Below are 19,941 nucleotides of genomic sequence, written 5' to 3' on the forward strand. Positions count from 1 at the left end.
AGCCTGTGCTCTCATCTAACAGATACCTGCCATTTTGAAGAGCAATATTTCTTAGGCATGCCAAGATCCTCCAAGGCTGACATCAGTTCTGCAGAGCAAGTGCTTCAGACAGGGATACAGAATCACAGAATGGTCAGGGTTGGAAGGGACTTCTGGAGATCATCCAGTCCAACCCCCTGCTAAAGCAGGTTCTCCTAGAGCAGGTTGCACAGTCATGTCCAGGTCGGTTTTGAATTTCGCTGGCGAAGAAGACTCCACAGCCTCTCTGGGCAGCCTCTTCCAGTGCTCTGTCACCCTCAAAGCAAAGAAGTTCTCATATTCAGGTAGAACTTCCCGTGTTGCAGTTTGTGCCTATTGCCCCTTGTCCTGTCACTGGGCACCACTGAAAAGAGCCTGGCCCCATCCTCCTGACACTTGCCCAAAGGTATTTGTAGACATTGACAAGGACCCTTCTCAGTCTTCTCTTCTCCAGGCTGAACAGGCCCAGCTCTCTCAGGCTGTCCTCATCAGGGAGATGCTCCAGTCCCCTCATCATCTTTGCAGCCCTCCCCTGGGCCCTCTCCAGTAGTTCCCCATCCCTCTTGAACTGGGGAGCCCAGAACTGGACACAGCACTCCAGATGTGGCCTCACCAGGGCAGAGCAGAGGGGCAGGAGAACCTCCCTCCACCTGCTGGCCACGCTCCTCCTGATGCACCCCAGGGTCCCACTGGCCTTCTTGGCCACATGGGCACACTGCTGGCTCATGGGTAACTTAGATGCCTTGCTGGTGACTCCTGCAAGGTGTTGTAAAGAGGATGGATGCCCAAGAACTCAACAGTGCAAGGACTGCGCATACCAGGAGCTGAAACATCGGTGCTGGTAAGGTTAAGACAGTCTGTTTGCCCTCACATGGCTGCAGGTGGGTGGGAAGGAGAGATGGGAATGAGAATGCATAACATACTATATTTTTTTGCAACCAAGGACAGACTTACACAGCTGACCATCTCCACCATGGCAGATAATTGGAGAAATGTGCTTCCTTTCAGTCCAAAGTTTAACACTGAGCTTTCCCTGAATGATGGGACATAAAGGCTTATCCCCTCCTAGATGGCCTCTCATAGTTGACCCCGTGCTCAGCATCCTGTTTGTGAGACTGTGCTGCATTTGATAATTCCAGAGAGAGTTGTAGAGATATAAGGCCCATCCACAGGGACGTTTATTCCATCTCTAGATATGTGTAAGACAAACCACAAACCACTATCCTGCATTGCATCTTATTTTCTTTTGCAGTGGCTTGATGGATTCGAGATGGCTGAAGTCTGATAATATGGACCCAACATTCAGCATCCCAGCTCCACCATGGCTCCTATGAACCTAGCCTTAGATTTCTGACATGAACTTTGCTGCAGAAACACAGTTGAATTCAGTGGGAATCAGGGGCCAAATACTGCTGAGGACGTGAGTTTACTTTTCTCATGCCAGCTGCCCTAGCATAATGGCTTCTTTGGAAAACATAATCTTTGCCATGAAGCTCACGTATACTTAAAGACACCATAGGATAAATATAATGAACCACAATATCATTTTGAGCCTAAAATCATTATTGAAGTCCCATAACAGAACAGTTCAGTGTGCTGCAGGTTGCAATAAGGAAAGCAAGGGCTTAAATGTACCATGTTTCTTGTGCCAATGGACAAAATGAGCACACGAAGGAAAAGTGATTCTTTAGTTATGCAAATTTATTCAACTCTGCAATTGTTTATTTACAATTAATGACTGATACCAACAGATGAGGTAAAAATATGAGGTATTGATATGAGTATAACATTTAAAAATGCAATTATCATAATGTATTCTCAATGGCAATGTAACAATAAAAATACTGTGGTAGCTGAATGGTAGACATGGCATAATGTGCATTTTAAAGAAATTTTATTTCATTGATACACAGCTTAAAGATGCCATAAGCACATGACTGAGCTTCTGCAAGGGTAGGACAAGCCTACCTTGCTAACAGGTGGCACAGGACCCCTTCCAGCTAAGTGATGACTTGTCAGACAGGATAAAACCACTGTCCAGGTTTTCCCTTCATTTTAGTAAGAAATTTTTACTATTAGACAATTGCCATTCCGAGGGCCAGAAATTCTGTGCCTGTTAATACTGAGGCACTATTGTATTCGTTTATGCAAACTAATGTAGCAGAAGTGCTCTAATGGGTGGTGTTTTGGAAAACAGCTGGCACAAAACCTGCTGCCTTGGCTACAGGCATTTGGGGACAAGGTGCCGCTTTCTGGGGCGGCAATCCTGCTGGAACCAGGGGCTGGCCTTGCCCTGCCAGCTTACAAGCCACAGCTTGCTCCTGGGAAGGCTGGACCTTGGCACCCTGCGGCTGGCTGGTGACTGCCAGACCTCAGCACGGTCATGCAAGGGTGTGAGCCTTCCCCTGTCTTTGACACTTGAAATCGAGCAGTCCTTGCATATTGCCCTGCTGGCTGTAGCTCAAGGCAGGAGGAGCTCATGGGCAGCCAGCCTCCCTCATCCTATGAGTTACACAATAAAACATGGGTGAGAGCTCATGGGGGAAGACAAGAGTGACTTTGTAAAGGTCCTGCTGTTCCAAGGGGACACTGTGCTGGCTCACCCTGCCCCTGTCCACTGGCTTGCTTCCTCGGATTGCAGGACTGTCCCCCCCCAGTGCAGCCCTCACATGTGTGCACAATGGCACCGTGCTCTAGCAGCTATCAAGGACCACACGTGGTCCACCCCACAGCTCCTGTACCTGGGGCAGGCTCAATGCACTGGTTTTGAAGAGACTTCCCCATTTAGTGAATCAGGGCACAAAGCCGTAGCTTCGAGTAGGAAATGTATCCTGCTTAATTGACCTCATACTAATCTTAATGGATTTTGTTGGAAGGACTGAGCTAAAACACTGGCTATGAATGACACAGCTAATTTATGCAGCAATAAATAAAGTCAAAGTGAACAAATGCGATTAATGAAGAACAGTATTAACAGGCTTGTACATTCTTATTGAGTCATAGATGTAATATCATTTTTGGTCTTAGGTTAGTTAAAAACAAAACAGAACTCTGCCTCAAAGGTAACGTTGACAAATTATTATTATTATTACTTTTAAAGCATTCTTCCATTAGCAAAATAATAGGTCCCTGAAAATGAAATTATATAATAGGCTTAAATGGCTCCTACTCCTCATAGTCAGGGGCTAATTCTGCTCCCACCAATGCCTACAGAGGCAGGGTCATGCAGATCAGTGCAATATAATATGAAAATGCTTGCTGTTACTATAAAAGCAATTTTTCCAAGCATAGTCTGCATTTAGTCTTTTAAATCTCAGAGATGTGTTTAAAAGCTTAAAAAAGTTCAGTTATTTGTACAGTAAGAATATTACAAGGCATGGTATTCATCTGCATGTTTTTGTGTCCATGGGATATGGAAAATCTGCTTTGGAGATTTTTAACAGCCGTCTCTATGGGAGAAGGAAAGAACACAGAAACACTCAGAACATAGACAAAATCCTAAAAAAAAAAAAATTAAAAAAAAATAGTTTACAGCTTCATAACTTACCAGTCTGATTTCAGACACCTCGGTACATACAGCATTATCTTGTACTCTTCAAGTCCAAGCAGTTACTTTGAATGCTGTACGTAGTGAGGGTCTCTAGTGGCAGATATGCCATTAATTAAGGCAATAGGTAAGTTTTCAACACCTTGTACTAACAGTCACAATTCTGCAGCTGAATATAAATGGCCTATCTCAGTTACATTTTCAAATATTTAATTTGGTGAAACTGATCCGCTCCTCATTATTTTTCAACATACAGTAACCTCCTTCTTCCTCAGCTCTTTTAATTCTTCCTACATCTATTTCTAGGTACCTTCTCACAGCATACACAAACACGAAACACGGTTGAGAACAGGTGTTTCTCTTATCACATGGATGATGCCTGGTAGCCCTGTGACAATAGCGAACACAGATTATGTAGCAGTGACACACTAAGAAACGAGTGACAGATTCACTTCAGGTCCAACTGATGCAAGTGATTTGCACTGAGTTATATACAAAATAATTAATTTATACATATACATATATATAGATATAATATAAATATATACATACTGTACATAATTTATTTACAATTAAAATATGCTTCTTGGAAGCCTTTAAATACCAGAGTTATGTAACACACAAGTAATGGCAATAGTCTGATTTTAAAGTAATAATGATAAAAGCTCTCTGAAGAAATGTTTACTTCAATAACTGAAATTAATACAGAAGGGATGTGGCAGGGGGAGGTGAAGCCTCCAGAATAAAAGAACTTTCCTATAAAATTCCTGTTTCAGCTTTGTACAGAGCCAGGTCTGGTCAGATTCCTGCTTTCAGCATTCCTGGTCCCTGCCAGACCTGGATTTACGCTCATATGCTCCCAGGAGCACCTCCTCAGATTTTTGTTTCTGGTCCCTCAGCAATCAGAGGCTGAAATGAGTTTCTGATCCTGGCAACTTCTGCTGCACACAGATGTCCAAAGCCTTTGTTGTACCACTCTGGGGAACGTCCTCTGAAGAAATGGAAAGAGAATTATTGAGAAACTCAGATACTTAAGAAGTATGCCCCGCAGAAAAAGGCTTGCCATGCTTCCTACTCCCTGCTGCCCACAGCAGTGGAGCCTTCAAATACTTGTCATTGTAAGTGTACTCTGAAGTTCTCCCTTGCAGTAATCAAATAAGCAGATTTTATTTCTATGATCACATCATAACAGCGGTAGATGCTGAGTGGAGAAATGAGCTTGATGGATAGAAAAGACTGCAGGAAGACTCCAAAGCAGCAAAACTACTTTGACCGTGTTCTCTGTTCCCAAAACCTGCTGTCCCCAGTCTGGAGGTTTTTGCCCTGCTGAATGGACATCTGCTTTTTGGGGATACTTACTTCAGGTCAATCCTGCAGATGTGGGTCAGCCTGGCTTTCCCTGAGCCACACGGCTCTATCAGGTACTGAGAGTCCATCACGATGGCTCGCACAGCTCCCATAAGAGGAGCCTCTTCGTGCTCTACAGAGATGGCAACCAGCATGCACATCCCCTTTGGCAAATCTGTCCTCCACGTCCTGCAGCAACACATTGAAGATGGAATCACTTTAGTAACAAAGCTTTTGGGCACAGGAGCAAGAATCAGGATTAAAACTAAAGTTTGCTTGTCTGTCTGTCCTTGTTATTGCGTACAAGGCCACTGGACTGTCCCAGGAGGTCCTGGAGATGCTTCGTGTTCCCCAGCAGGGAGTCAGACCATGATGTGGAATGGCCACCCATCTATGTTGCTGCAGGCTCCAGGTGGAGAAGTTTTTCTTCTCCACATGAGCATTTTGTAACCATTATGAATTACAGGGCACGATACGGCCTTTTGCAGACAGAAGTTTTGAAAAGGAGATAAAGTGAGCATAAGCCACCCAGCAAAGGATGAAATGTTGCATTGCACCCACACAAATTTATAGAACAAAAAATACAGTTTAGCACAGCAGAAATCCTCTCTACTACCCACACTGACTTCTGAAACTCCCAGATCATCAGAACATGTTTCAAAGGTATCCGAATTAAAAACAAAATGCCCTTTCATTTTTCCCGTCTCCCAAGTTTCTAGCCTCTCTTAAACGCTGCAGAAATTCTCCACCAAGTTCAGGAGACCTAAACTTTAATACGTAAAATTTTTCACTTGTGCTGTAAGCATTCTCTACATATTCTAGTGTCTCACATCTTTCTCATCTGCCTTGAATGTCACAGGATAGGTCTGTGCTCTTTCCTATGCTGTGGAAAGAAATGAGAAATTCCCACTGTGCTGTGTGATGTACATCATCTTGCCACGGACTGTATGAGACAGGGATTATGCTACCCTGGGAAGTATCATGTTTTAGCAGGTAAGCTGCTTTCAAAGGCTGTTGAAGTTTGGACTTCAGCAGATAATTTTAACATTCTGCAATTTTCTTATATGAAATTGAGCTGTTATTCAAGACACTGCAGAAAGATAGTGACTTCAGAAGGTTTCACATGTGTCTGTGCATTAATAAAACCGATGAGCTATCTTGGCAGATGAAACACATGGAGAGGACGAAATCACACTTCAGATCTACTGTGAAATGCTGAACCATCTACTATGAATGTCTGCACAGTGCTTAGATGTGACCATATCATTTTGGTAACTATGCAGCACTTACTTGGGCCATTTGTGAAATGGAAAACTGTATCCCAGAGACTGCAGAGACTTATGATTCCTGTTCCTAGTTACACAGATTTAGGCCAGTTTCTGTACTTCTTTAAATATCCTACAGTAGCAAAAATGGGTATGGCACCTAACCCACAGATATGCTGTGATACTTACTGAACATTAAACATTTCAGGAATTTTTAACAAAAAGCAATGCCCGGGGAGGACAGCTGAGACCTGCGTCAGATCCCAGGCATATGAAACATCGCCCCTATTTCCTTACCATTAGAGTCTTCTCAAGGCAGCCTAATCCCCTTGTTATGACTGTTAACTTTAAATTTAAAAAAAAAAAAAAAAGAAAGAGAAAAAAAAGAAAAAAAACCCCAACTAAGTTTATCCTTTCACAGCCAAAACTTTGATTGGGAAGGAGAAAAATCACAGTCTGTTAAAATATATTTATTCATGTCCCCAGAGGGGAATTATAATTTCACTGCTCACTTCCCACCAATCACAAGGTATCAAATTGGCTGCGATACTGCTGGCTAACCTTGCTGTACACTTAACGATATAAATCAAAAGAGATAAACAACAGAATCTGACAGATCTGCCTGATGGCTGCTTTCACCCCTTAAATACCCACCAGAATTCAGTTTTATGATATGTATTTCAGTCCTTGGGGGTCATTCTGCCTGGGTTAGTGAAAAGAATGAGAACTTGATGGCAAGCTTTTTTTAATGGATGTGACTGCATGGCAGGTCTTTAAAGAACATAAACAACCATGAAATCTAACAGTAAATAGTGGCAAATTTAAGGACAGAATTATGGTCATCAAAACCTCCCTGCTGCTCCCAGACAACCTTCTTTGTGCTATGCAGAGGGCCAAATTTATCACTAGTTCAAGTCAATTATATAAGAAAATCAGTTACAAAATAATATAAATAATTAGAATAAATATAAAATAATTAATTTAGCCCAGTATACTGTGGGAAGGCATAGGAAATAGAGTAATGGGAGGACTGATGTTTTAGCATTATAAAGAACTTAAAGAAAACAGGTTTTATATTTTCCCCTAAGACTTCCAACAATTCTTCCCTTATACTGGTAATATCTGCATGTTATCATTCTTTAAGAAAATACTGAAGTTCATAAAATATAATTATAATAGTACATCCCTTTTATTTGGCTCATCTTTTTCCTTCAATCTTTGTGCCCTCTTATACAGCTCTAACTCACTGGGCTATCTCCTTTGTCAAAACTGCTTAGTATTTCTTTGGTGCATCATTCCAATCAAAGAAAGCAGAGACCAAGAATGGGAATGCACAGAATCATCCTGAAATAAATAACTGTAGGACTGATTCTGTAAGTGAAATGTCAGCAGCTCCACAATAGCTCCTAGCAAGCAAAGGGCCAGGATTTCAAAGACAGAAGGTGCATAAGAGGCAATTTTTTTTGTCTGCTCTGTACAGGCAGATAGACAATGTCAGAACTGGGATTGAGTCTGAAATATTGATATACAGCTATACATTTATTTGAGAGATGTCATCCCCTAGAAGGCAGTCAGAATACATATCTACTGCCTCTTTCTGTTCATTTCCACACTAGGAGTTTTATGGGTTAGCATTTCTTGGTCTACAAAGACTGCAACTGCAAATCTAAGATAACAACTTATATAGACATCGTGTACCAACCTTAGCTTAAAAGCATCGCTATCTTCTCTGCTAAACATTTGGCTCTTAAACATCAAACATTCCCCAGAGAACAACAAAAGCAGTGTAAAAACCAATTGGGTTCTATTTGCACTGTTTTGATAACAAACAAAGCTAGGAGAGAACAGCAGCTATTATCAGACATCTGTTCTAAGGAAGAAATTATATTTATGGCCTCAGGAGTATGTGCGGCTCAAATTACATCAGAGAAAAGGTCAGCATACTCTAGGTGTACAATTTTAACTCAGTTTGAGAAATCAACGCTGCTGCCCAGAAGCAGAGCTCTTGAAGCACAATTATACCGATGTGAAGGCTGAGATAAGACCAGATCTTCCTTGTATGCACTGCAAGAAGCAAAGGTACTGGAGAACTGCCCTTTGCTTACCTTAGAATGACAAAGTCTCGGACAGGATGAGGAGCCATGCTGTTCAAAACATACTGGTAAACTTCTGTCTGCTTGTCCAGGCTCTCAACCACCTTCCACTGCAAAAAGTCCTCATCCCAGAGGTGACGTTCTCTCAGCACTCTGTTCAGGACGACTGATGGGGGGGCTTCAACTTCCACCGAGGCTTTCCAAAGCCTCAGCGGGTTCCCATCCCCAACCTGGAGCAAAGCAACAAAGAACATAACCCCCCATAGTTTATATGCCTATGTTCAGCAGAGGATAACCACGCACAATATCTTGACATGGGTATCTGACTTCAGCTTAAAAGCATGCATATTTCCCTGCTAATCATTACTATTATTGCACATGCTGCTGCTCTACTGTATGTGAAAACATAGGTGTCCTAGTCCTGGATGGAAAAATGAAATGAAACATTACTTCTGCTCTCACACCAGTATATATCTGGACCAGTTTCCATACAGCCAGTGGAGCTGCTCTATTGTTTCTGGTGCGACAGCCACTTTTTTTTCAACCCCAAGCATCCTAAGTGTAATGCAGAATATGTGTGTGCAGAAGTAAAAACAAACATTAAGACTGAAACCCTAGGCTGAAATAAAGCTACCACCCTGGGCAAGCTGATGCACTAGCTGGGACTGAGGGTCCGTTAGTCCTCCTGGTTAACTGGTGGAAGAGCAGAACATACATTGATTCAGTTATGTATCAGGTACAGAGATGTTTGCTCCTCAAAATAGTTGCAAGGGAGGTACTGGGAGAAAGCCTTTCAAAGAAGGAACATACAAACTGCTTGCTAACCCTTCCCAGCGCACAGCTCCTGTTACTTGTTACACCTCCACAGCGTGCGATAAGGGGAGCGGAAAGCGCTTGGCCATGCATAAGATGAATGTCCTAAATTCCACACACAGCTTTTCTGCATGGTTTTAGGGGTTATATTTCAGGCAGCAAACAAATTAACTGTAAGCACTGGATCTTGCATGCCCTGCTTATCTAACTCCTCCCTACCCTAGCATCCTCACATACCATTGCTAGTGCTCCAGAAACCTCCAGCACCTCCCACAGACCCAGACCTGTGTTCCCAGAAACTCACCTTCCACCCCTCCCACCTTATATTATTTTATGTTGTTATAATTCCTTCTCCCCAAAGCTCCCCCAGGCCCCCTGCCCTGGAGCTCCAGTGACTCCCAGTCCCCTCTGCCATCTCACACACCCTTCACCTGCGCGTGCCCATACCCACTCCCTCCCCTCGCCCACATCCAACCCCACCTGAGCCGCGTTAGTCCCTGCCCAGCCTCCTGCAGTCCCTCCCCTGGAGAGGTCACTCACAGAAGCTGGCTGCAAACCACAGTAACTGGGATTTCTTTGCCTTAAAAGAGAGGGTTTGTGCTTTCCCAAACAGGGATAATGCTGCCTCCTGCACTCTCACCGTCCAGATCCCACACTACTCCCAGTGCTCATCCCCTACCTAACCAGTGTCACCCACCCTTAATCCATACCCTCCTCTTGCTAGCTGCTGCTGGTTTGCAGATCTCTGTTTTGCCGTTAATTTTGCAGCAGCCCTGAACTCCGTTGTCTGCAGGGACCCTGCAGCACCCTCCTCCTGGCTGCAGCTGTCTGGCTTTCCCTGTAGAAGTGACAGAGCCTGGAGCAACTTCAGAAATTTTGATACAAGTTGCAGATAGCAAAAACCCACTGGAAACAAAGACAAGAGGATCAGGGATAAAACTGGCCATGTGGCTGGCGTGGCTAAGTAAAGCCATGGGCAGACTGAAGGGTTTTTTTTTTAATACCTATGTTCTGGCTATGTTGTCCAAACTGCTGGCAAACAACAGGAGATGGTCAGAAATTTTGCCTGTCCCACAGTCAAAGAGCTTGCCCAGGTAATGTTAGCTGTTGTTTAAAGTCTCAGCTCGCTTGCTTGTTGCACTGTTTGCTGTATCACTTCCTTTACCCATTTTGGAGACCTTAGCTTGCTTTGTGTGCTTTTTCCTGGAATCTCATACTTGAATCACTATTATATTATATATTTAACTGCTTTTAGTAGTTTTTTATTTTTTAAAAAAATATATTACGTGCCTCACCAGACAGAAGGGTAAGTATTTAGCCATGCAAAAAGTCAGGGTGTATTTTGCTTTGGATTCTTTACTGCTTCTTCCATGTCTCCCCAGATTACCTTTTTGTAGGCAAGTTCTGTGTTTTCTATACTGGAACACGTGACCCATCCTTTGAATTTCTCTTTTGCTTCTTTTTGGAGATTCTGCATGAGACTTTCCAGGTACATCTGATAGTTCCCTCCTTCCTCATCCACTTGTTTCCCAAGCTCGTCCAGGGTGGGAGAATGCACTTCTGCGTCAACATAGGAGTTTCGAGACTGGGTGACCATCTCATGCGGGACCTGTGCCACAGAAGGGAGGGAAAACACACAGGAAAAACCTCCTGCTGAAAACTTTTTCTTAAGGCAATATATTTCTAGGCTGCTTGATCATTCAGCATCCAATTGCAATGAGCCTATGATCTGTAAAACAGATACCTAGTCCTGTCTTTGCTTCTTATGCAAGATGGGAAATCGAAGTAGCGTAATGAAACAGTCTGTGGCTCAGAATAGCACTACTCATGCAGAACCATATTAGACTGATCAACTGTACGTCAATACTCCTCTAGCCCCCAGAAATGTTGCCTCGTGCATCTGGGGAAAGGAGATATGAGCATAATCTCTCTCCACCTGCAGTGGAAGTAGTTGCAGGAATGACACTATTTCCCTATGTGGTTTTAACTTTGTTGCATGACACAGAAATAAAGTGTATCAGCTCTTCTTTTTGAGATGAATAAATTTTAATTGAGGTGTTAAAAGCACTATAATAAAATGAAATGTTAAACCAGCAGATTTTGATTTTAATTAGACTAAAATTTCCTAATCCAGTAACCTGGGTTGAAGACTGCGACAGAATAATTACCCTGCATTTTTAATAGTTGCAACTTTGAACGCTAGAAGGGAATAGTGATAAAGAAATGAGATAAATAAACTTTAGATGGAGTAAGTTTACAAATAAGTGAGGCACCATCAATCTCTGAGCTAATACAAGACAGAAAATGTAAGCATAAACATAAATACTTCAAAGGTTGCTGCATTATGTGGCCATGAATAATGCTGTTTGAGTCTCTCACTCACCTCAAAAAGTTTGTTGCATTCCATTATCATGTGAGCAAGTCCCTGAGTAGCTGCCAAGTTTTCACTGAGGTCCTTCTGATCAGGCTTCCCTGTCGCATATTTTTTCTGTATTACCCTGTAATTGAATTCAGTGTCTCAGGTAAAAAGAGCTGAATCTTTTTAACATGAAAGCAAACAGCAGCAGGATGTTCAGAACACCAGAGAGAAAAGCCTATCCTTAGTTTTTATTTATCACAAAGTTTATTCAAACTGTTGAGCCTTTTTTAAAGGAAAAGTAGTTACCTAAAATATATTTGAGCCAAACGTAAAAGCAGAAAAGGTTATGCATGTCCTGCACTAGGTATTGTACATTTTGAAATGGATTTCTGACAGACATCATGTACAGTAGTTTATGTTGTTACTGCTTAAAGTGCTTGCTCAGTCACTGGTTATACATGTACATGACTAAGAATCTCAGTGTACTCTGAACCAGATGGGTTCAAAGTCAGGATGGACATCAAGCTGGGACCACTAACATTTAGCAGGGTCTATGCCCTGTTCAGTCTACATTCACCATGTTACATACCACCTTAATGTGGCCTGAAATAAACTTGGTTTCCCAAGTGGCAGAACGTAGCCTGAAAACAGAGAGTGAAAGACCACTCACTGAAAATCTATGTATTCAAATCCTTTAAAACATGGTCATATTAAAATCTTTAAAACAAAATCCTTTGACTTCAACAGAGCAAAATCAGGCCCTTTCCCTTCACAGAAGCCAACGTTACTTATGCAAAACTCAGTAGTGCCCCACTAAAATGTTGCACAGAAAGCAGGCACTGCGTATTCACAACAGCCAGACAGAAATGCCTGCTGGGCTTGCGAAATGCGAAAACACCTTCTGTGCATGTGCAAGTGTGCTTATAGCTCTGCAGCACCGGCTTTTCCCTCTCAGTAAAGCTTCGCCCTGTGTAACATGTGCTGGAAAACATGCTTTGGAAAATTTTACTTTGCATACCTTTAGAAACACTGAAGCATAACTTTGTACTAAGGACATGACTATTTATAGTGTTGAGAAGAAACTTACCGTGGCGAGCTTTCCTTTTTCACTATATTGAGATGGAACAGGGAAGGAGCCAGGCAGACAGCTATGTTCATAGGAGTCATCTGATTCTCCTCCACAGAGGTGACGTCGCTCAAGAAGCACAGCAGGGTCTGCAAAACCTCCCGGTTCTCGTCAGACATCAGCATGATGGCTGCCTGCACCGCCTGCAGCCGCTGCTCCTTGGGGACATCTGAGGAAAGGCAAGTGACGTTGAGGGGGGTCAGTTGTAAGGTCAGGTAAGGAGCCAGAAACAAGATAAGAGTTTCAGACATTCACACTCTGGGAATGACTTTCTGAAGAGGCAGATGACAGGGGGACGAAGGGGCAAAGACCAGCCAGTTGTTGGAAGGCCGTGGCATTTGCTCCTCCAAGCACAGCTCTCCTAGCCAGGGTATGACATCTCTCTGTTCATTTGAAAGGCTCTTCCCCAAGAAAGAGACTGAACTTCATTTAAAGTTTATGATGGGAGAACAGTACTCGGTAATCATATCTTCAAAGGGTATTTTTCAGGTTTCTTTTGTCCCCTGGGAAGACAGTTGAGAAGCGTTAGGGAAGCATCGGGAAAATACTTATACTTGTGTCCTAAACCGTAAAAGAGTTTAATGAAAGCGGTAATGGATATGCTTACATAGTGCCTCAGACAGATTAATTTCTAAAACTACCATAAAAGTTTTCTCATTTTGGATTTGGAGCCCTCCTCTGGGTATTACATATGCTCTATATCATGAATGGAAGAAGAACTAAAGCAGATTCACAGTAGAGGGAACAGCCAGCTTTTAAACTCTGCCTGCTAGCCTTGTATGAGCACTTTATTTTAAAAGCTTTAAGACACAAATGACAAACTGAACACAGCCCAATGCTTCTGACTTTCTAGAAGTGGCAAGGACAGGTCTTTCTGAGAAGTCAGAGGAGCCTTTGCTAAATCCACACAATGTGTCTTTTTTCCTCCCATAGCCTCCTGCTACTCCCTCACCTGTACTGCTGCACTGGTGAGTGTGATGGATAGAGAAGACCAGCCAGCCCTTCAAGTCATAAGTAAACATTAGGCAATTGAGTGTTTTAGGAAAATGGAGCAAGTTTCATAAATGCTATGCCATATACACTACTACAGTAATCATCTCATCCCCAGTGTTACAGAAATCAATCCATTCTGGATATATGAAGAAGGTCCTGGATATATGAAAAAGATCTTCAGTGAGACCCAGAAAATCAGAAATCCCTTGCCAATAGACTGAGAGGAAAAATCCTTTCTAACTTCACATTAATAATTTGTTAAACAGGATGAAGGGGAGAAAAACTCCCAGCTACAGATTTATTTAATTGCAGACATTATGAAAGACGATTGGTATCCCAGAAATTTTCAACATTTTTCTTTCTGTGAAAGGAGTTTTGACAGTACTATCTAAAACAGAAAAATATATTTGTTGTTGGACACACGGAAGAAAACCCACTGCTACTCATTCTTAATTCAAACATTGGTCTCCAGCATCTACAGAGCCCATCTTTTCCTGTTCCCACCTTGGTTCAAACAGACCCATCCTCAAGCCTTTCTGAAATCCTTTAAAGTAGGGGTGTGTTCAAGAAGAGCATTCCTAGCGCCTTATTTCCTCCCTCTAATCAGCAAAACAAAGAGTTCTTCAGACTTCTCATTGCACATAGGGCTACAAAGTCAGCCCGTGCCCCTTTTTACATGTTTGTTAGCTGATAGCAACGTTTCACCTTCCAGCCTTGTGGCTGTGGTGAATCCTAATGCCAGGCTCCCGACTCGGAAATGGGGAGTCCTTCTGGCTACAGCCCTAACATGCCAATGACATCGAGACCTGCCACGTCTCTCTTCCTTTGGCAAGGGGGTAGTTTACTTGCAGTCTCTCCTGTGCCAAGATAGGACATTCCCAATTTTCATTGAGCAACAGTTTAAAGGTGTTTTGTTTCCAAGGAGAAGTAGAACATGTCCTTCCAGTGGATAATCTTCTCCTTGCCCACTTCACTATGGGATTGATCGTGATTGCCATTTTATTAGCACCAAGGGTTTCTGTTGTGTTTCTGAACAAGCTCATTGACGTGTGCACAGGCAGACAAGACCTGCAACTTGTAAAGCAGGAAAGAAGAGGGGGAAATGATGGTCCAGTGCTAGGCGCCAGCTGTTTCAGTTCACTTGTGTCTCAAGACATATGTATGACCAAATCCACCACATTTATTTCTAATGCTGTCTCTTACATGCAGGATCACAGCATTTCTCTGCCAGTTACAGACACTATGATGTTAAATACATTAGTGACTATGCGCCGCAGACAGATTTTTACAGTAAAGGGAGGCTACGGAAGTAACTTAGATTCTTTAGCACTGGGATTATACAGTGTTTAAAAATGGCCTTCTATTGTTTTGGCAGCTGAAACATCTGCAAGTGAAAAGATGAGACACACGTCTCTAGCGCTTCCAATTATTTGGCTTAGGCTGGCTGGGTATGCTTCTTCTGTATCTGCCAGAGCACTGGCTGACTGGCCTTCATAATGGACGTTGTCAGGACAAAACTCTAATTCCTCTGGCTTTTCAGTGTTTTCCTCATTGTTTATTTCTCCCTCAGTCTGGAGAGCAGATACACAGCCATTTCCTGATTTACAGAGATTTTCATCATTCTAATGCATTTGAGTCTCAAATTTTGCTGAAGACTGCTTATGCCGAAATGAAAAGAAAATCCTCTGGTTTTCCTCTTTCTCTGTGAGATCATTATATAAAAGCTGAGGATCTAAATTAAGGCAGCTTGTTTCTTGCATGTGCATTTTATTGACTATAATGAAAAAGCTATAATGTCTATGAAAAGACTGTAACCAAAAGTCACAGCACAGAAAGGGGCTGCACAGGCACATGTTCTCATGGTCAAGTACCACTTCTTCATACCCAGAAGACTCACTTGTATTGAGATGTCTGCATGAAATGGGCCCACAGTTTAAAGAAATCTGACAAAAATGTGTCAGCCTTCACACTTTTTATGTCCATGGCAGCCTGTCCTTCTGGCTTCTTTCCAATGTGAGGCTGATATTTTCAAAGCTTCTTAAGATTTGAACACTGTTTTCCCATTAAAATTGCTAGTATTTTGACACTGAAACCTTTAGGTGGTTCTAAAAATCTCTTAGTGAAAGATTTTGAGGGCAGAGAGGTTCTTTTACACATCTCAAAGGCCAGCAGAAAGAAACCCACCCAGACAACATACCAAAATTATTTAAAATATATTATTATATAATACATGGTATCTTTTAATGGTTTATAATGATAAAAATATTGCAACTTACATTGGTAGATGTGTAGAAAAGTCTCTCCCAGCTTACTTGTGAGCAGAGGTTCCGGCAAATCCCTGAAAAATTGCTTTACCATGTCTGCCACATCATATGCTGACTGGTCTTCATAGCTGACATTTTCTGGGGAGCTCTCATTCATCTGACGTAGGGCCTGGATTCGGGACTTCACTCCAGATTTTCGAAACAGACCCACCTAAAAAAGCACCATGTTGAATTGGGTAAAAAGAAAATGTTACTAAAAAAACCAAAATAATAATAAAAAATATAATCTATTACAGGGGACTTTCATCACGACCAAAGCTTGGAGCTTGGGTTGCTTATTTTATTCTAGGCAGGAACAAGGAAAATGTGCAAATGCAATGGTCATGACTTGCCCGCATATCCTGTAGGCAAGTGCATGCTCTCACAGCAGGATTGTGAGAGTTAATAATGCTGCTACTCCATATCCCATCCTACAGGGAGAATTCAGAATGCATGTGGTTTCCCTGCTGCCTGAAGAGTTTAAGCAAGATGCTCAGCTGATATAAATCAGTGTGGCTTGCTTGGCTTGGGTGACTGTCTGTTGATTTACTCCAGCTGAGAGTCTGGTTCCTCATGTTTATTTGGGTATATATTTTGAAGACTAACAAGAAAATATTATGCTCAGCTAAGTGATAAATGCTGTGGCAAAAGATTAGTACATCCTGGTAGAGCTTTAAAATTGAGAGCAAATCTATTTTTTCCCCTTCCGGCTCTCCGCTTCCAACAGTTCCCCCAAATCCCACTGAAAACCCCAGTTTGAAAGCAGGGGCCACAGAGGGATTACTTGTGCAGTGTCACTAAGACACTGTTTTTATCCTGTTTGCTTTCTATTCTAAAGGAAGCGGTAATTCTTCAAATGATGCCTTCATGGCAGCGCTGCCCTTTCACGTCCTTCTCGTCAGTGGAATTCCCCTGGGGCGAATTCCTGAGCCTCAGCCACGTTATTTATTCCCAAGTGAGTTTACAGCATTTCATTTGGGAAGTGTTAGCACTGTTTTCCTTTAGTTTTGCAGGGGAAAAGGTGAAATATTGAGAAAGACCTATGAAAAAGGCATATTTCAGGTTTCGAATTACAGACTTCTGTTCCTCCATGCCTACTGTCTTGCTGGTGGTCAGCTCAGCTTTCTGTGTGGCATAGTCCACCAACAAAAATGTGTAAAGGCAAGGAAACAGTGCCTTCTGGCCGCCTTCCCCTTACTTCTGTCAGCACAGAGTTCACGCAGGACCCTTCTCTCCCTTGAACACCTCCCATGCTAAACTATACAGTATTTAGGACTTTTGTTAACTTGCACATTAATAACGCTAATTACATAAATCACACACTGTGCAGCTCTGTTGGAGAATGTATTTATTTCTATGAACTGCTACACCAGATTGGCTGTGAGGCAGCTCTTCTGCTGCATCTTCTTATTGATGAATTTAGCATAACTTGTGAACTGGATTTATGGGTAGGAAGCAGAGAACTGGAGTGTGCCCTGTGTACATGCTGGTGAACTGTATTTCTGTTCACAAGTGAAGCTCTGCTCTTTGTTTCTAAGAGAATACAAGAAAGAGCATCCAGCTCTTTTCATCTGGTTTTCCCTTTCCCTTTCTCTTCTTTTCATATCCCTTTTCCTCTTAGAAATGTGTGCTGAAGATGCAGAAGGATACATGCTAATTCTATCAAAAAAATACAGTTGTGGCATGTGGTAGATAAATGTGAGAGCAGAGGCTCAGTTCTCTGCTTTTGATGGAAAGCGTCCTTGCTGGTATAAAGAATCTTTAAAAACTTCCAGCTAAGTCTGATTTGAGACGTCAGACATCAGATCTCACCTGTGCAGTCCCCCGCTGCACATCATTCTGCCACTCTTGATCTCTGTTTCTGTTTAATGGTATTTATCCAGACTCCTATTTCCCTTCTTCTTGGAAAAAATCATAATTAATCAAAAGAGGACAGTTCTTCACTTGATAGAACAAGATGTTTTAGTCTCTGTTCTGTAATATTACAGACTCATTCTGTAAATAAAATGGGACTATAAATCCAGTGATTTATCAGAGGTTAGTCTGGCCCAGTCTCTTTATTATCCTCATGCTGTGGATCCTCTGCCCTGCAAGCAGCCATGTGATGCATGACAGAAATAAAGATACAGTTGAAAAAGGCAAAGCAGTTTCTGTTTCACAACCTGAAACTGAATAATATATCCTACAAATAATGGTGAGGCTCCTCATACCATCTCAGAGATTTCAGTGCCAGGAGTCAGACCTTACAATGATTTAGGGCAACCTCAGCTTTACCAAGCGCATGCAGTAGAAGCTCTGATGCCTGTTCAGGACTCCAGACTGCCTTCTGCTGTGCACAGAAGAGACACATAAGCAAGATGCTGGAGGAGACTGTAAGCTGCTCAGACCTCTGGCGAGGCATTAGCAGACTATGAATTAAATGGGAACAAAGGAAGTGACAGTAAAGCAGAGAGGCTGAATTGCCTGGAGGGTTTTGGCCTGGAAAGGGTTTGGGTGGGAAAATATTTTAAACGGCCCCAATCTGTACTTCTCCTTCATTTTATATTCAATATTTTCCCAATTCCATTCTGAGTGGAAATTCAAGCTGGGTTGAGGTGGGCCTCCACATAGCTCTGATGTTTCCTGGGAAGTAAACCCTCCCTCTTAGAGCAGATACTTGTCTGAGACTGCCCATGGACATGCCTTTTGAACTGCCTCAAACCTCTCAAGAGCTTTTTCTTTATCTTTGGTTTTACCCTCCGTTACTTTCTCCCTCATTTATCCCCCCCTCCACCTTTTCTCTTTCTTCCTATTGCTCTGCTTAGCTGAAAAGCCCAACCCTATCCCCACATCTGCTGTTCCTCATACTTGGTCAAGTGTCTTCTCCTCCAATCCCATCAGAGGTTCCAGGTTTGCTGCATTATTTTTCTTCCTACTCTGGGTTTCCCAGCCAATACACAAACCCAGATTACCAGTGATAACCAGGGCATGTTAGCTGTTGAATGTATTTCTTCTAGTTGTCTCTATGCATCTTCCCTTTCCATCCCCCATTAATACATTTCCAACAGGCTATTAATTCCACCCTTCAGCTCCCACACTACATATGACAGGCACAACTTGTACCCTCACTTTCAACACCCTGGGGTTAGACGTCAAGGTCTGACCACTACAGGATCTCTTCACAGAGAGGAATGATAGGAGGGACCTGTGCATCCCCACCGACTGTAAAGGGATACGGTTGTGATTCACAGCAAGGCATTTAATTTTTGGACTTCCACTTTGGGGAAGATGACTGTCACCCAATAAAACAACCTGAACAGCAACCTGAACAGTGGTCAGAAAATGGAAGGATTCAGAACCGATCACTTCCACTCTTTTCATGTGCTTAGGACTAGGAAAGCAGCAAAGCCTGAGGAGTAACATGCTAGTTGCTCCTTTTGAACTTACAACTATCTAAAAGCAGTTACAGAGGAGTTCATATGACATGAGGTCAGTAATTGCAGAGGACTGAATGCAATCAGCTAGGGTGTCTCTCCCAGTCCTATGTTCATAAAGACACATATCCTCATCCTTAGGGGGAGAACAGTAAAAATATGCTTGGTATGTCCCTGCTCTGTAGCTAAAGGGAATAAAAAAAATCTGAAATACTTTGAGCATGAGGGTCTCCCAGCTGGCTTCTTGCAGCTAAGAACACTATAAAAGGAAAGGTACCATAATGGCTTTGGCATTGAACCCCTGCTGACCTAACTCTATCTGGATATATCTGACTTTGTCAACAAAATACTTTGAATATTGTGCTGAGTTTGCTCTCTGTTCTCTGACTTTTCTTTCTTTGCTAAGTAAATAAAACCTTTTGTACCATATCTTGTGAAATGGTGAATGCAGTTAACCCTCAGTGGCAACAGGCAAGCATAAGCAGTGCAGATACAGGTAGAAGCTGGGAGTCCTAATCTCTTCCCAGGCCTGATTCAATAGATATCAAGATCTCGTGTATGTCTTTGAGGTAGGCTATGGTATACAAATGAGCAGGACTGTTTTTTGTAGCTACAAGAATTCAACAGATTAGCTGGATACAAATCTCAAAATGGCAAACTATTG

The 19,941-nt window shown here is 42.4% G+C and overlaps 1 protein-coding gene across 4 annotated transcripts in view; it reads right to left on the bottom strand.

Annotated features, from left to right (window-relative positions):
- Positions 1–1,698: 1,698 nt before the first annotated feature.
- The window catches only part of STARD13 (StAR related lipid transfer domain containing 13), a 297,209-nt gene continuing 278,966 nt past the window's right edge, over positions 1,699–19,941 (bottom strand). For all 4 annotated transcript variants that reach the window (XM_037375884.1, XM_037375886.1, XM_037375885.1 and 1 more), the window contains 7 exons: positions 15,838–16,036; positions 12,530–12,737; positions 11,467–11,581; positions 10,471–10,692; positions 8,283–8,500; positions 4,925–5,101; positions 1,699–4,556 (listed from right to left, as the gene is read on the bottom strand). In XM_037375884.1, the coding sequence (XP_037231781.1) occupies positions 4,439–4,556; positions 4,925–5,101; positions 8,283–8,500; positions 10,471–10,692; positions 11,467–11,581; positions 12,530–12,737; positions 15,838–16,036 (1,257 nt within the window). In that variant the 3' untranslated portion in view covers positions 1,699–4,438. The remainder of the gene's footprint in view (positions 4,557–4,924; positions 5,102–8,282; positions 8,501–10,470; positions 10,693–11,466; positions 11,582–12,529; positions 12,738–15,837; positions 16,037–19,941) is intronic.

Source organism: Falco rusticolus, chromosome 2 (assembly GCF_015220075.1).
Source record: "Falco rusticolus isolate bFalRus1 chromosome 2, bFalRus1.pri, whole genome shotgun sequence".
NCBI lineage: Eukaryota > Metazoa > Chordata > Aves > Falconiformes > Falconidae > Falco > Falco rusticolus.